This window comes from Cetorhinus maximus, unplaced genomic scaffold, assembly GCF_964194155.1.
Source record: "Cetorhinus maximus unplaced genomic scaffold, sCetMax3.hap1.1 HAP1_SCAFFOLD_1587, whole genome shotgun sequence".
Lineage (NCBI taxonomy): Eukaryota > Metazoa > Chordata > Chondrichthyes > Lamniformes > Cetorhinidae > Cetorhinus > Cetorhinus maximus.
The window spans coordinates 38,282-56,510 of NW_027597527.1; the positions used below are offsets into that span (position 1 = coordinate 38,282).

Consider the following 18,229-nt stretch of genomic DNA (forward strand, 5'->3'; position numbering starts at 1 on the left):
CTCGATTAGATTCCAGTCTGTAACTCACTCCCGGGTATCTGTTATTCTATATATAAACCACCCTCAATCCCTCGATTAGATTCTAGTCTTTAACTCACTCCCGGGTATCTGTTATTCTATATATAAACCACCCCGAACCCCTCGATTAGATTCCAGTCTGTAACTCACTCCCGGGTATCTGTTATTCTATATATAAACCACCCTGAACGCCTCGATTAGATTCCAGTCTGTAACTCACTCCCGGGCATCTGTTATTCTATATATAAACCACCCTGAACCCCTCGATTAGATTCCAGTCTGTAACTCACTCCCGGGTACCTGTTATTCTATTTATAAACCACCCCGAACCCCTCGATTAGATTCCAGTCTGTAACTCACTCCCGAGTATCTGTTATTCTATATATAAACCACCCCGAACCCCTCGATTAGATTCTAGTCTGTAACTCACTCCCGGGTATCTGTTATTCTATATATAAACCACCCTGAACCCCTCGATTAGATTCCAGTCTGTAACTCACTTCCGGGTATCTGTTATTCTATTTATAAACCCCCCCGAACCCCTCGATTAGATTCCAGTCTGTAACTCACTCCCGGGTATCTGTTCTTCTATGCATTTCTTTGCTTCTGCTTATAGCGGAACACAGACACGTGAATATAGGTGTACGCCCGCCCTCACGCATGCACACATGCCCACTCACCCGCGCGCGCACACGCCCGCCTGCGCATACCCGTCCCCCGCACACACTTGCCCGTACGCATAACACCCGCCCACACACGCACATGCACTCCCGCGTGCGCTACCCACGCCCATCCGCGTTCACACCCCACGCCCGTCTTACGGACAAGTGTGCATACACATGCGCACACCACCCCATTGGACCGAGCATTGGCATGGCGCTCTCACCCTTTGCCCCAGCTGGCAGGAGCTGCCGAAGTCAACAATCTTGATGGCACTGCGCTTGGGGTTGCACAGCAGGATGTTCTCCGGCTTGAGATCACAGTGGATGATGCTGAGCTCTGGGGTGGCCAGGAAGAGCAAGGCCGTACACATCTGCTGGGCGAACTTGCGGGTCAGGTTGAGGGAGACTCCGCGGAAGTTGGTGTTCCGCAGCAGGTCATACAGGTTGTAGGAGAGCAGCTCAAAGACCAGGCATAGATGGTTCCGGAACATGAAATGTCGCTTCAAGTGAACTGTGTGGGGAAAGGGTGATTACAAGCATAGAAAGAGAGTGTTTACATTCAACTGATGTTTTGTCCGCGACCCTCTCTCCCACCGTCTACTCAACCGCTGACCCTCCTTTCCTCTCTCTCCCTTTCCCTCCATCTGCACTTGCTTCAAATCCAATACACCTCTCACTCTTTCCTGTTCTGACTCAAAGTCATCCACTCAAAACGTTAACTCTGTTTCTCCCTCCACAGAGGCTGCCCGACCTGCTGAGCATTTCAAACATTTTCTGTTTTATTTACATTAAGCTAAACTCCGTGACCCGAGCAGAATGACTTTCCACAGCAACACTTGGGGAATCAAAAACATTTCAGAATCTGACCCCCATTACTACCAGGCAGGGGAGCCCTTCACCAGCTTTTAACTGGGGCAGGACTTTGCCCCAGAAAAGGAAGCAATTAAAAAATATATGAGTTCTTGGCATGTGGGGTGTCGCTGCCAGGGCCAGAGTTTAATGCCCACCCCTAAGTGGTGGTGAACCTACTTGCTTGGCATCTCAGAGGGGCAGTTAAGAGTCAACCACATTGCTGTGGGTCTGCAGTCACACGTAGGCCAGACCAGGTAAGGGTGGCAGATTTCCCTCCCTGAAGGACATTAGTGAACCAGATGGGTTTTTATGACAATCCAGTAGTTTCATGGTCACAATCACTGAGACTAGCTTTTTATTCCAGATCCATGAATTAATTGAATTTAAACTCCTCCAGCTGCTATAGCAGGATGTGAACTCATGTCACCAGAGCATGAGCCCAGGCTTCTGGATTACTAGCCCAGTGACCTTACCCCAATGCTACAGTCCCCACCCCGTGTTGCTGGCCCTCCTTACCTATGTAATACTTCATCTCGGTGTCATGTTTGTTCATGAGCTCCAGGAGGCGCAGTTCAATCTGAGCCTGGTTCAGGAAGGCTTTCTTGTTCTTGATGATCTTAACGGCCACCCATTCCTGTTCATGGTGATCATAGGCCTTCACCACCTAGAGGGGGGGGAGTGAACGACAGGCTATAGAGGGGCAGGGTTACCTTCAGAAACAGACACCAGAGCAGGGAGGAGTTAGGTGGCGAGCTGTTGAGAGGGCACGAGCCTCTGAAGTCGGGTAGGCAGGTGCTTTATGCAGCCGAGTTCAAAGCGGAAGCCCAGTTGCTTGGGGGTCCTTTTTGCCAACGGCAGAAGGTTAGTGCCGGAAAAGTGGACTGTACAATCTGAGACAGAGGCTGAGAGCGCAGAGATGGGGTGCAGCAAGGCCGCAGAGGGAGCTGTCAGTGAGGACGAGGACTCTGGAAGATGACATGCCAGGGAGCTGCAAGTAAGCATGGTAGGTGCTCTGGACATTGTGTGGGGATTGGAATAGGAGTCACAGGGTTTCAGATAACCCAGGCATTTGTGTGGAGGGAGTGTTGGGAGCACCTCCAGCAGCACCCAGAAGGTGGGTTCAGAGGCGGGCAAATAATTGGCCAAGGTGGCGACAGGCAGGACCTGACTAGTGGAGATCAGGTCTGGTTTAATCAGACAGGTTTCACATCGTGGGCAAACAGAAAAGACAGGTGAAGTGGCAAAGAGAGCCTTCTCTCTAGCGGTTCATGAAGGAGGTTGGCCACTTGCCCCATGTCCAGTTTTCAGTGAATGTTCAGTAATCAGGAGCAGCAGCCCCTGGCTAATTGTTCCCCACTTCAAATGAAGGGGAAAGGTTGGACCTGCTCCCTCTATGGGCCTCAGTTCCATATTTCAGTGTGTTTGTTAACTGCACCTGGTCCTCGAGAACATGCACTGCCTCCCCTTTACCTGTCCAAACGAGCCCTTCCCGATCAAGGAGTCTATCTCGTAACGCTCCATCCATTTCTCCCCATTCTTCACAATGTAGTCATAGTTATCATCATCATAACCCTCATTGTAAATCTTCCGCTCCTTCTTGTTGCTGGAATCATCCGGAGGAACGTGTTGGGCCCGGCGCTTCTTCTTGGCATAGTACACCTGCAGAATTCCAGGCAACAAGAGGCAATCCCAGTCAGAGAAGGGAAGGGAGGGGGAAGGCTACACTTTTAATGCAACACAGCTCAGAAACACCAACTAACAGCTGCCCTCCTCACTCCTTTAATGGGCCACAACAGGTCCTTTATTCAACTGCCGATACTGTTGCCTGCACTATTCCCTGCGAGCAGAGGTGGAACTCTCAACACCTCCTCCATTGCTGAACCTGGTTCCAAGAAGCTCAATGGCTTCTCGTCCCACAGCCACTGGGCTCTGTGGACAGCCCAACTCCATCCAGGATTTCAGTACTATTGCTGTCCTGGGGAAGGGGCCCCACCTCAGTCCCACACAAATCATCCCGCGCCCACCTCGATCCCGCCCGCACACCGAGGCCGCCTGAGAGTGAAGGAGTATGTCAGAGTGAGAGGACACCGCACAAACAGATCAGACGTAGCTGACAGCACTGTCAAACACCCTGTTGATGCCCACACAAACAAAACGATTGCTAGGGTGAGTTGGGTAGGGGTGACAGGTAACCATGGAATTGTACCCCAATGAGAGTAAGTATTTTGGGGTTGGTGTGGCAAAGGTTGCGGGGGGGGGATGGGGTTCAGTCCAGGAAACTGAGCAGCACAAAGTAAAGGGGAATGACGCCAGGCAGTTTATGCAACAAACACAAGGGACATTTCCTCACCTCGTTAATGTGCTTGTACGTCTTAATCAAATCCACCGAGAGTTTCCTCAGGGGTGCTGTTCCAGGCTCACGGAAGCTAAGTGGGATCCTCCTCTGTAAGATCGTCATGTCTGATAACACCTGCAAAGAGACAGCAGAGTTAGGGAGATCCAAGCACTGTAGGGCTGCAGCTCAAACCTCCTGGCACACTTCAGAGAGCCAAGGCGGGAGGAGAGGGAGGAGAAAAACACACTGGCCTTTATTCCGCTCACTACCAAACTGAAATTAAATTAATTTTTTTTTTTTAAAAAAGCTGTTCTCTTGTTTGGCTATAAAATTAAAAAATAGGCACAGGCTAATCTAAATTAATGAGCAGAGGTTAGGGTGAACAGATTGGGGCAACAGGAGTCACGAATGAAGGTTCCCCTAGGTTAGAGAGGGAGAAAGGCCAGTCAGGATTGCAGCTCCTGATCAGCAGCCAGTGTCTGTAGTTGGGAAAGGTGTGGGCACTGCGCAGGAGACCAGGCACTGGAGTGCAGCAAGGCCAGGGAGAGACAGTAGTGTAAGGGTGATGCCATTGGACAAGTAATCCAGAGGTATGGGTTCAAATCCCATCATGGCAGCTGGCGCAATTGAAACTAAATGAATGAATCTGGAATATAAAGCTGGGCTCAGTAATGGTGGCCATGAAACTACCATCGATTGTCGTAAAAAACCCATCTGGTTCACTAATGTCCTTTAGGGAAGGAAATGTGCCATTCTAACCCAGTCAGGCCTAGATGTGTGGTTCATTTTTAACTGTCCTCTGAAATGGCTGACTAAGCCATTCAATTCAAGGACAATTAGGGATAAGCTCCTGCATTCACTACCTGGGCTAGTAGGTGAAGAGGGACTGGAGGGCAGTAACATGACCCAGCGATAGTCACTGTTTTCAGGGGAGGAGGAACGACCGACAGAGGTTTGTCTGCACAGATTCCCGATCAGCAGGGGCTCTAGTCTTGCTCTTGGAAACACTGACGAGAAGGGGATGCAAGTGAGTATGTAGCAGGAAAAGAGAAAATCAACATGTGTCTTAGTGCCCCCACTCTCCCCAGATACCTGGACATACCCTGTCGCTGTGGTTGCCTCTCTGGTGGTCAGATGTCGGTGCCCGGCCAGCGGTCACGCCCCAGTGATGCCCCTGCCGGACCTGCTGGAGTTCACACATGGGCTGCACATTGCCAAGAGGCAGGTGCCCGTGCTGGTTTGACATGCTGGGCTCAGCGGGGGTGAAGCCAAATGAGGCAGCCAAGCAGTGAGAGGAGGGGGGCTTGCATCCTGAGCTGGTCCCACCTGCGTACAGAACAAGGAAAAGGCAGTCAGTCAGGAAGTGAATCCACTCTCTTTCACACACACCCAATCACAGGCACACACACACACACACACTCAGTCCAAAAAAATCTGCTTGCATTTCTCCATCGCCTGTCACCACCTCAGGATGTCCCAAAGCGATTCACCTCCAATGAAGGGCTTTTTTTGAAGTGAGGTCACTGTTGTAGTGTAGGAAATGTGACAGCTGATTTGCGCACAGCAAGATCCCACAAGCTGTGATGTGATAATGACCCAGATCATGTATTTTTAGCGATGTTGATCAAGGAATAAATATTAGTCCCAGGAGAACTCCCTCCTGCTCTTCTTCCAAATGGTGGCTGTGGGATCTTTTACACCCACCCGAGAGACAGACGGGGGCCTTGGTTTAATGTCTCATCCTGAAAGACAGTGCGGCACTCCCTCAGTACTGACCCTCCGACAGTGCGGCACTCCCTCAGTACTGACCCTCCGACAGTGCGGCGCTCCCTCAGTACTGACCCTCCGACAGTGCGGCGCTCCCTCAGTACTGACCCTCCGACAGTGCGGCGCTCCCTCAGTACTGACCCTCCGACAGTGCGGCGCTCCCTCAGTACTGACCCTCCGACAGTGCGGCGCTCCCTCAGTACTGACCCTCCGACAGTGCGGCGCTCCCTCAGTACTGACCCTCCGACAGTGCGGCGCTCCCTCAGTACTGACCCTCCGACAGTGCGGCGCTCCCTCAGCACTGACCCTCCGACAGTGCGGCGCTCCCTCAGCACTGACCCTCCGACAGTGCGGCGCTCCCTCAGCACTGACCCTCAGACACCGCAGCACTCCCTCAGTACTGACCCTCTGACAGTGCAGCACTCCCTCAGTACTGACCCTCTGACAGTGCAGCACTCCCTCAGTACTGACCCTCTGACAGTGCAGCACTCCCTCAGTACTGACCCTCTGACAGTGCAGCACTCCCTCAGTACTGACCCTCTGACAGTGCAGCACTCCCTCAGTACTGACCCTCTGACAGTGCAGCACTCCCTCAGTACTGACCCTCCGACAGTGCAGCACTCCCTCAGTACTGACCCTCTGACACCGCAGCACTCCCTCAGTACTGACCCTCCCCAGTGCAGTGTTCCCTCTGTACTGACCCTCCAACATTGCAGCACTCCCTCCATACTGACCCTCTGGCAGTGCGGCACACCCTCTGTACTGACCCTCTGACAGGTCAGTGCTCCCTCAGTACAGACCCTCTGACATTGCAGCACTGCATCTGTATTGCACAGGCTAGATTTTGAGCTCAAATATCTGCAGTGGGTTTGAACCTTCTTTGACTAGGAGGTGAGAGACCACTCGAGGTTTGGGTGCTGCAGGCTCTAACTCAACGAGCCATCTTGCACTGTTGCTCTGACTGTAGAAAGTGTACAGGTTAGAAAGCAGGTCCACAGACAGCAGCAGAACCTAATGGGATCATGCTGTTCAATTGCAGAGCCATTTGCTTTTGCCAGAAGCACCTAGCTAGTAGCTATCTACACAGTTAGCAGTCTCTGCGATGTGCATTTCCTTCACTTTGGGTGGCTGGAGATGGATTTCTCAGAGGGCATTTCTGATATGCTTGAGTCCTTATGATGAGCAAATCAATAATCAGGAGCCACCTATTCAAAATGGTAACATGGGACAACCTTCTCCAGGTTATCAGAATGAAGTCAAACAGCAGCTAGAGTGAATACTCACACCAGTGTTGACAGTGACTACAGTGAAACCTCACACCACCGGTGACAGTGATTACAGTGAAACCTCACATCAGTGACAGTGACTACAGTGAAACCTCACACCAGCGGTGACAGTGATTACAGTGAAACCTCACATCAGTGACAGTGACTACAGTGAAACCTCACACCAGCGGTGACAGTGATTACAGTGAAACCTCACATCAGTGACAGTGACTACAGTGAAACCTCACACCAGCGGTGACAGTGATTACAGTGAAACTTCACATCAGTGTTGACAGTGACAGTGATTATAGCGAAACCTCACATCAGTGACAGTGAAACCCCACATCAGTGACAGTGGTTACAGTAAAACCTCATATCAGTGAGTGATTACAGTGAAACCTCACACCAGTGCTGATGCAGTGTGATTCGGTGAAACCCCACGTCAGTGCTGATACAGTGACAGTGAAACCTCACATCAGTGAGGGTGATTACAGTGAAATCTCACATCAGTGATAGTGATTACAGTGAAATCTCACATCAGTGACAGTGGTAACAGTGAAACCCCACACCAGTGTTGACACGGTTGCAGTGAAACCTCATATGTGCCAGAGCTTACAGTGAAAGCTCACATCAGTGACAGTGATTACAGTGAAACCTCACACCAGCGCTGAAACTTCACGTCAATGCTGATGCCGTGAGTGATTACAGTGAAACCCCACATCAGTGACAGTGGTTACAGTGAAACCCCAAATCAGTGACAGTGTTTACAGTGAAACCTCACATCAGTGACAGTGAAACCCCACATCAGTGACCGTGTTTACAGTGAAACCTCATATCAGTGACAGTGTTTACACAGAAACCCCACATCAGTGACAGTGGTTACAGTGAAACCTCACATCAGTGACAGTGGTTACAGTGAAACCTCACATCAGTGACAGTGATTACAGGGAAACCCAACACCAGTGTTGACACAGTGACAGTGGCTACAGTGAAACCTCACACCAGTCACAGTGATTACAGTGAAACATCACATCAGTGATAGTGATTACAGTGAAACCTCACATCAGTGACAGTGGTTACGGTGAAACCCCACATCAGTGGCAGTGTTTAGTGAAACCTCACATCAGTGGCAGTGTTTAGTGAAACCTCACATCAGTGGCAGTGTTTAGTGAAACCTCACATCAGTGGCAGTGTTTAGTGAAACCTCACATCAGTGGCAGTGTTTAGTGAAACCTCACATCAGTGGCAGTGTTTAGTGAAACCTCACATCAGTGGCAGTGTTTAGTGAAACCTCACATCAGTGGCAGTGTTTAGTGAAACCTCACATCAGTGGCAGTGATTACAGTGAAACCTCACACCAGTGCTGATCCAGTATGATTCAGTGAAACCCCACATCAGTGATTACAGTGAAACCTCACATCAGTAACAGTGGTAAAAGTGAAACCCCACACCAGTGTTGACACGGTTGCACTGAAACCTCATATGTGACAGAGTTTACAGTGAAAGCTCACATCAGTGACAGTGATTACAGTGAAACCTCACACCAGTGCTGATGCAGTGACATCGATTAGAGTGAAACTTCACCTCAGTGCTGATGCCGTGACAGTGATTGCAGTGAAATCCACATCCATGTTGACACAGTGATTATAGTGAAACCCCACATCAGTGACAGTGGTTACAGTGAAACCCCAAATCAGTGACAGTGTTTACAGTGAAACCTCACATCAGTGACAGTGAAACCCCACATCAGTGAACGTGTTTACAGTGAAACCTCATATCAGTGAGTGTTTACACAGAAACCCCACATCAGTGACAGTGTTTACAGTGAAACCTCATATCAGAGTGATTACAGTGAAACCTCACATCAGTGACAGTGATTACAGTGAAGCCTCACATCAGTGACAGTGATTACAGTGAAGCCTCATATCAGTGACAGTGATTACAGTGAAGCCTCATATCAGTGACAGTGATTACAGTGAAACCTCACACCAGTGACAGTGATTACAGTGAAACCTCACACCAGTGACAGTGATTACAGTGAAACCTCAGACCAGTGTTGACACAGTGACAGTGGTTACAGTGAAACCTCATATCAGTGTGATTACAGTGAAACCTCACACCAGTGCTGATCCAGTGTGATTACAGTGAAAGCTCACATCAGTGACAGTGATTACAGTGAAACCTGACACCAGTGCTGATGCAGTGACATCGATTAGAGTGAAACTTCACCTCAGTGCTGATGCCGTGACAGTGATTACAGTGGAATCCACATCCATGTTGACACAGTGAGTGGTTACAGTGAATCCCCAAATCAGTGACAGTGGTTACACTGAAACACGACATCGGTATCAGTGATTACAGGGAAACCTCACACCAGTGTTGATGCAGTGACATTGATTACAGTGAAACCCACATCAGTATTGATGCTGTGACAGTGATTACAGTGAAACCTCACATCAGTGACAGTAATACCTCACATCAGTGACAGTAATTACAGTGAAATCTCACATCAGTGAGGGTGATTACAGTGAAACCTCATCAGTGTGGGTGATTACAGTGAAACCTCACATCAGTGACAGTGATTACAGGGAAACCTCACATCAGTGACAGTAATTACAGTGAAATCTCACATCAGTGAGGGTGATTACAGTGAAACCTCACATCAGTGACAGTGATTACAGGGAAACCTCACATCAGTGACAGTGATTACAGGGAAACCTCACACCAATGTTGACACAGTGGTAGTGGTTACAGTGAAATCCCACATCAGTGACAGTGAAACCTCACATCAGTGTTTATACAATGCCAGTGGTTACAGTGAAATCCCACATCAGTGTTGATACAGTGGTGCTTGTTACAGTGAAACCTCACTATTTTGATGCAGTGACAGTGATTGCAGTGAAACCCCACACCAATGTTGACACAGTGACAGTGATTACAGTGAAACCTCACATCAGTGACTGTGATTACAGTGAAACTTCACAGCAGTGTTTATACAGTGTCAGTGATTACAGCGAAATCCCACATCAGTGTTGATGCAGTGGCCCTAGTTACTGTGAAACCTTACATCAGTTTTGGTGCAGTGACACTGGTTATAGTGAAACCCTGCATCAATGTTGACACAGTGACAGTGATTACAGTGAAACCTCACATCAGTGCCCATGGTTACAGCAAAATCCCACATCAGTGTTGATGCAATGGCACTGGATACACAAACTTCACATCAGTGTTGATGCAGTGACACTAGTTACTGCAAAGCCTCACACCTGTGCTGATGCAGTGACAGTGATTACAGTGAAAACCCATATCAGCGTCATTGATTACAGTGAAACCTCACATCAAAGTTGACGCATTGACAGTGGTTACAGTGAAACATCACACAGGTGCTGATGCAGTGATGGTGATTACAGTGAAACCTCACACGTGTTATACAGTGCCAGTGGTTACAGTGAAACCTCATCAGTTTTGATGCAGTGACACTCTTTACAGTTAAACCCCACATCAATGTTGACACAGTGACAGTGATTGCAGTGAAGCCTCCCATCAATGACAGTGTTACAGCGAAACCCCACATCAGTGTTTACACAGTGACACTGATTACAGTGAAATTCCACATCAGCTTTCATACAGTAACAATGGTTACAGTGAAACCCCACACCAGTGTTGAAAGAGTGATACTGGTTACAATGAAACCTCATCAGTGTTGATACAGTGACACTGGTTACAGTGAAACCCCACACCAGTGTTGAGACAGCAAGTGATTACAGTGAAACCCCAGTGTTGATATAGTGACAGTGATTACAGTGAAACCCCACATCAGTGTTGAGACAGCAAGTGATTACAGTGAAACCCCAGTGTTGATATAGTGACAGTGATTACAGTGAAACCCCACACCAGTGTTGAGACAGCAAGTGATTACAGTGAAACCCCAGTGTTGATATAGTGACAGTGATTACAGTGAAACCCCACATCAGTGTTGATACAGTGACAATGGTTACAGTGAAACCTCACAATCAGTGTTGACACAGCGGCAGTGGCGAGTGAAGGCAATGAGACACAGTGGGTTACAGAGTAGAGGGAGGAGTGAAACTAATTGGATAGCCCCTTCAAAAAGCCGGCACAGGCGCAATGGTCCAAATGCCGCCTTCTTTGTTGTATCATTCCATGATCCTGTTCCAACAATGATTTCACCCCAGCCATTCCCCACATGCACACCCATACAATGAGTGGGTGAGTGCGAAGGGAGAGAAGAGGTGCAGAGAGGCATGCCAATTCAGTCCAGTGCTCTCCAGATATTTTCTACCTTTTCAAAAATCTTTCATGTGATGAGAGTGTCATTGGCTAGGCCAGCATTCATTGCCCGCCCCTAATTAAACATAGAAAATAGAAGCAGGAGTAGGTCATTCAGCCCTTCGAGCCTGCTCCGCCATTCAATATGATCATGGCTGATCCTCTCTCTCAACGCCATATTCCCGCTTTCTCCCCAAACCCCCTGACGTCTACACTGTCCCCATCAAACACTCCCAGGACAGGTGCAGCACGGGGTTAGATACAGAGTAAAGCTCCCTCTACATTGTCCCCATCAAACACTCCCAGGACAGGTACAGTACAGGGTTAGATACAGAGTAAAGCTCCCTCTGCACTGTCCACATCAAACATAGAAAAATAGGAGGAGTAGGTAATTCGGCCCTTCGAGCCTGCTCCACCATTCAATAGGTTCATGGCTGATCCTCTACCTCAACCCCATACTCCCGCTCTCTCCCCACACCCCTCGACACCTTTAGAGTCTAGAAATCTATCTATTTCCTTCTGAAATATATTCAGTGACTTGGCCTCGACAGCCTCTGTGGGAGAGAATTCCACAGGTTCACCAACCCGAGTGAGGAAGTTTCTCCTCATCTCAGTTCTAAATGGCCTTGTGCATATCCTGAGATTGTGATTCCTTCTTCTAGACCCTCACCCCAGCCAGAGGAAACATCATCCCTGCATCCAGTCTGTCCATCCCTGTCACAATTTTATACGTTTCAATGAAATCCCTTCACATTCTTCTAATCTCCGGTGAATACAGGGCTAGTCGGCCCAATCTCTCCTCATACGACAATCCTGCCATCCCAGGAATCAGCCTGGTGAACCTTCGCTGAACTCCCTCTGTGGCAAATTATCCTTTCTTAGGTAAGGAGATCAAAACTGCACATAATACTCCAGCTGTGATCTCACCAAGGCCCTGTACAGCTGCAGTAAGACATCCCTGCTCCTGTACTCGAATCCTCTCACAATGAAGGCGAACATACCATTTGCCTCCTTAACTGCTGCTGCACCTGCATGCTTGCTTTCAGTGATTGGTGTGCAAGGAGACCCAGGTCTCTTCGTACATCAACATTTCCCAATCTATCACCATTTAAATAATACTCTGCCATTCTGTTTTTCCGACCAAAGCGGATAACTTCACACTTACCCACGTTATACTGCATCTGCCATGTATTTTCCCGCTCACTCAGAATCACAGAGTGCAGAAGAGGCCCTTCGGCCCATTGAGTCTGCACCGACACGTGAGAAAAACCTGACCTATGTACCTAATCCCATTTACCAGCACTTGGCCCATAGCATTGAATGTTACGACGTGCCAAGTGCTCATCCAGGTACTTTTTAAAGGATGTGAGGCAACCTGCCTCCACCACCCTCCCAGGCAGCGCATTCCAGACCCTCACCACCCTCTGGGTAAAAAAGTTTTTCCTCACATCCCCCCTAAACCCCCTGCCCCTCACCTTGAACTTATGTCCCCTCGTGACTGACCCTTCAACTAAGGGGAACAGCTGCTCCCTATCCATACCCCTCATAATCTTGTACACCTCGATCAGGTCGCCCCTCAGTTTTCTCTGCTCCAACCAAAACAACCCAAGTCTATCCAGCCTCTCTTCATAACTTAACTGTTTCATCCCACGCAACATCCTGGTGAATCTCCTCTGCACCCCCTCTAGTGCAATCACATCTTTCCTATAATGTGGCGACCAGAACTGCACACAGTACTCCAGCTGTGGCCTCACCAAGGTTCTATACAACTCCAACATCATCTCCCTACTTTTGTAATCTATGCCTCGATTGATAAAGGCAAGTGTCCCATAAGCCTTTTTCACCACCCCACTAACATGCTCCTCCGCCTTCAGAGATCTATGGACACACACGTCAAGGTCCCTTTGTTCCTCAGAACTTCCTAGTGTCATGCCGTTCATTGAATACTTCCTTGTCAAATTACTCCTTCCAAAGTGTATCACCTCACACTTTTCAGGGTTAAATTCCATATGCCACTTATCTGCCCATTTGACCATCCCGTCTTTATCTTTCTGTAGCCCAAGACACTCAACCTCACTGTTAACCACCCGGCCAATCTTTGTGTCATCCACAAACTTACTAATCCTAACCCCCACATAGTCATCTATGTCATTTATATAAATGACAAATAATAGGGGACCCAGCACAGATCCCTGTGGTACGCCACTGGACACTGGCTTCCAGTCACTAAAGCATCTTTCTGTCATCATCCTCTGTCTCCTACAACTAAGCCAATTTTGAATCCACCTCATCAAATTACCCTGTATCCCATGTGCATTTGCCTTCTTTATAAGTCTCCCATGTGGGACCTTGTCAAAGGCTTTGCTAAAATCCATATAAACTGCATCAACTGCACTACCCTCATCTACACACCTGGTCACCCCCTCAAAAAATTCAGTCAAATTTGTTAGGCATGACCTCCCTCTGACAAAGCCATGCTGACTATCCCTGATCAAATCTTGGCCCTCCAAGTGGAGATAGATACTCTCCTTCAAAATTTTCTCCAATAGTTTCCCTACCACTGACATGAGACTCACTGGCCTGTAGATCCCTGGCTTCTCTCTACAACCCTTCTTAAACAGCGGAACCACATTAGCTGTTCTCCAGTCCTCTGGCACCTCCCCCGTGGCCAGAGAGGAATTAAAAATTTGGGTCAGAGCCCCTGCGATCTCCTTCCTTGCCTCCCTCAGCAGTCTGGGACACAAATCATCCGGACCTGGAGATTTGTCCATTTTTAAGCCTGCCAACACCTTGTCGCTCGCTACATCAATTTGCTCAAGAACCTCACAGTCTCTCTCCCCGAGTTCGGTACCTTCATCCTCATTCTATTGGGTGAAGATGGATGTGAAGTATTCATTCATCACTCTATCGATGTCCTCTGGCTCCACCCATAGATTAGCCCCTTGGTCCCTAATGGGCCTTACTCTTTCCCTGGTTATCCTCTTCCCTTGGGATTTTCCCTACTTTTACCAGCCAGAGCTTTCTCATATCCCCTCTTTGCTCTCCTAATTGCTTTCTTAAGCTCCACCCTGCACTTGCTGTACTTCACTAATGCCTCCGCTGATTTGCTCCCCTTGTACCAACTAAAAGCCTCTCTTTTCCTTCTCATCGTATCCTGAATATCTCTGGTCATCCTTGATTCTCTGGGCTCGTTACTCCTTCCTATCACCCTAGAGGGAACTTGTTGAGCCTGTACCCTCCCCATTTCCTTTTTGAATGCCCCCCCACTGCTCCTCTATAGATTTCCCCACAAGTAGCTGTTCCCAGTCTACCTTGGCCAGATCCTTATTTTACTAAAATCCACTCTCCCCCAATCCAAAACATTTTTATGCAACTTGTCTATTTCTTTGTCCATACCAAGCGTAAATTGTACCATGTTGTGGTCGCTATCACTAAAATGCTCCCCCACCACCACCTCAGCCACCTGTCCGGCTTCATTCCCCAGAATTAGGTCCAGCACAGCGCCGTCCCTTGTTGGACCCTCTACATACTGACCTAGAAAGTTCTCCTGTACACATTTCAAGAAATCCACTCCATCCAAAACCTTAACACTATGTCTATCCCAATTAATGTTGGGAAAGTTGAAATCACCTAATATAATTACCCTACTGTTATTGTTTTTACACACCTCTGAAAATTGTGCACATATTTGCTCCTCAATTTCCCACTGACTATCTGGGGGTCTATAATAAACACCTAATAATGTGGCTGCCCTTTTTTTATCCCTAAACTCTACCCACAAAGCTTCATTCGATGCCCCCGCCAAGATATCATCTCTCTTTGCAGTAACTGACTCCTTAACTAATAATGCAATGCCTCCTCCTCCTTTTACACCCTCCCCTGAATCGCCTGAAGATTCAACTTGTCTAACTTGCCTTGAAGCCTCTTAACATCCTCCTCACCACTCACATTTTCACATAGTTTTGTGTTGTCAGCAAACTTGAAAATATTACATTTGGTTCCCTTGTCCAAATCAGTGAATTGCCCTTGAGGTGGTGGTGAGCTGCCTTCTTGAACCGCTGCAGTCTATGTGGTGGAGGTACATACACAGTGCTGTTAGGGAGGGAGTTCCAGGGTTTTGACCCAGCGACAGTGAAGGAACGGCCGATATATTTCCAAGTCAGGATGGTGAATGACTTGGAGGGGAATTTGGAGGTGGTGGTGTTTCCATCTATCTGCTGCCCTTGTCCTTCTAGATTATAGGTGCTGTCGAAGGAGCTTTGGTGAGTTGCTGCAGTGCATCTTGTAGATGGTACACACACTGCTGCTACTGTGCGTCGGTGGTGGAAGGAGCGAATGTTGAAGGCAATGGATGTGGTGCCAATCAAGCGGGCTGCTTTGTCCTGGATGGTGTTGAGCTTGAGTGCTGTTGGAGCTGCACTCATCCGGACAAGTGGAAACTATTCCATCACACTCCTGACTCGTGCTTTGTAGATGGTCAACAGGCTTTGGGGAGTGAGGAGGTGAGTTACTTGCTGCAGGATTCCCAGCCTTTGAGCTTAAAAGACGGTAGTGTCAGTGTCACACAGAGGTTTCATCACTGGATAGCCCATTGTCCAGATCTTCACCTCTAGTGGAGCACAGTGTGGGAGACAGATACTCCTGAGATTAAATAATCCTGTTTGATTTGAGAGACGGATCTCAGAGAACATGTTCTGACACATTTCTGAGGGTTCTATCATCAAAAGTAGCCAGTTCCTCACAGTGAAGCCTACACCTTGCTCATGGATTTCCTCTCAATTCTTCCCCTGCCAGACGAACATGTAATGCTTTTCTTTCCATGATCTGCTTTCAGCGAGCCTGGTCTCTTCAAAGGGATGCTATGTCAATGTTCAGCCTACTAAGTTCAATGTTGATCTCAGCAGTCTTGCGCGTCTTATCGTGTCATCTGTCAGTCCTGTGCATATAGCCCTGACATTCCAGTTTGCCAATCGAAGAGTTGGCACCTTCTTTCTTTTCATTTGTTTGCCTGGTGCGATGGATTCCATCCACTTGTTGAGCAGAGACTCTAAGCTCTAAGTACCCATTGAAGCAGATGGACTGTGATATGTGATTGACTATTGGGATATGACAGTCCCTCCCACTGTCAGAGACAGACCGTAGCACCCATTCTCTAGGCCAACTGAGTTGGGTTTATCAGTTGTAGCTGCTGTCTCCCGTGTTTTGTTAATGCTCTACAGTGAAGCTGGAGTGCCCTCTCCGGGGTACAAACCTGGGCAAAATTTATGAAGAACCTGGGCTGCCCAAACATCAGGTTTTCCCCTCTCAAACTCCCTGGTTGAGTCCAAAGGAATATAAAGCACCACGTCTGGCACTGGCTTGGTTGTAGGAGTTGCCAGAAAGATGACACATTCAGACATCAGTTTGCCTTTGGTCTCCACTCCATAGGATAGCTAAAACATCAGCTAAGTTGCTGCAATACAAAAATCAACTCCATTTATACTATCAGGGAGCACCTGTCCATTTGGAGCTGTTTTGAAGATACACACTGTGTCAATAGCACAAACACTGATGTGGAGGTTTCACTCAAACTACTGCCTGCATTTATCTCATGTGATGGGGAAGCCATCTGTAAAGAACATATCTTATTATTTCTGTTGGACTGTGGATTAAAATTACAATGGCTGTAGTTTGAAAGACACGTTCACTGGAACAGTGTGAGGGATATATACAATGTTGCTGACCTGGAACAGAGTGTGCCTTGAAAGACAGGACGGTGCCGAGGAGGAGTCCGGTCTAATGGGGAACTGCCTGGCAACAATGTTTTAATTGATAAAAACAAAAAGCTAAAAGCTACTGCGGATGCTGGAAATCCAAAACAAAAATAGAATTACCTGGAAAAACTCAGCAGGTCTGGCAGCATCGGCGGAGAAGAAATCAGTTAACGTTTCGAGCCTTCATGGCCCTTCGGCAGAACTGGAGCATAGTTAGAAGAAGGGAGAAATATAAATTGGTTTAAGGTGGGTGGGGGGTGGAGAGAGAGACATTGAGGGTGTGGTGTGGTGATTGTGGAGATGAGCAGATAATCAAAAGATGTCACAGACAAAAGGGTCAAAGAGGTGTTGAAGGTGGTGGTATTTGTCTGAGAAAAATGCTAATTAAGAATGGAAGACAGGATATTCAAAGTACAGCTCTAGTGGGGGTGGGTTTTAATTGGCTCCTAACCAGGTGACCAGGGTTTGTGTGAGAGCAGTGCAGCAGAATAGCTCGTAGCCTGAAAGGAAAAAGACCTAAAACCTCTCTCTGCTGTGTGTGTCAGATTCCAGTAATTCTACAATAACAGCGAGCTGGCTTTTTCTCCTCATATCTCTATAACCTGCTCTCCCTCTGAAAGCCCCTGTCAAGAGGAAAAGGGGGAAATCACCGTTAGAGACACTGAAAGGTAAATGCATCACCAGTGAACTAAAGACTGAAAGTGCTGGAAGACCACCTCGTGTCATCAATAAAGAACTGAAAGGAATCAGGAAGACATCGGATGAAAATCAACCCATCGAATCCTGTACCCCGGGATTGGTGCTATTGAACTGTTTTATCCCACCCTTAAAATCCATGTTTTTGTGTGTCTTACATGTCTTGTATGTGTGTGTGTATAGGGATTTAAGAAGGGGTAGAGTTTAGGTTATAGAGTTAGAAATTAGCAGTTCATATTTCTTTCTTTTGCCACTGGTTAAAGAGATTTTGTTCAATAAACAGTTATTTACTTATTAAGTTTATAAACCCAGTGCTCGTATTCTGTTAACGTAAATTAAACGGTTAGGTGGGTTGATCAAACTTTTCACATGTGTCACAGCTCGGGGAGCAGTGGGGCTTGACAGTTCAGCGCAGAGAGTCGTGACACATCCCATTTGTTAGTTACCACCTGCCTGCTGATTCTTCTCCTCATTCAGTAGACTGCTTACTGGAGGGTACTGTCTCCATAGTGAATACAGTATCCTGGACTGGAGCAGGTACACACGTGCTATATTCCTCACGTGATCGTTGAGGTTTGGGAGGGTGAAAGG

The 18,229-nt window shown here is 47.9% G+C and overlaps 1 protein-coding gene across 2 annotated transcripts in view; it reads right to left on the reverse strand.

The window, feature by feature from the left end:
- The window catches only part of LOC144676421 (dual specificity tyrosine-phosphorylation-regulated kinase 1A-like), a 43,244-nt gene that overhangs the window by 12,980 nt on the left and 12,035 nt on the right, over positions 1-18,229 (reverse strand). For both annotated transcript variants that reach the window (XM_078536839.1, XM_078536840.1), the window contains exons 2-6: positions 4,970-5,193; positions 3,883-4,002; positions 3,003-3,191; positions 2,049-2,196; positions 905-1,191 (exon numbers count right to left, since the gene is read on the reverse strand). In XM_078536839.1, the coding sequence (XP_078392965.1) occupies positions 905-1,191; positions 2,049-2,196; positions 3,003-3,191; positions 3,883-4,002; positions 4,970-5,193 (968 nt within the window). The remainder of the gene's footprint in view (positions 1-904; positions 1,192-2,048; positions 2,197-3,002; positions 3,192-3,882; positions 4,003-4,969; positions 5,194-18,229) is intronic.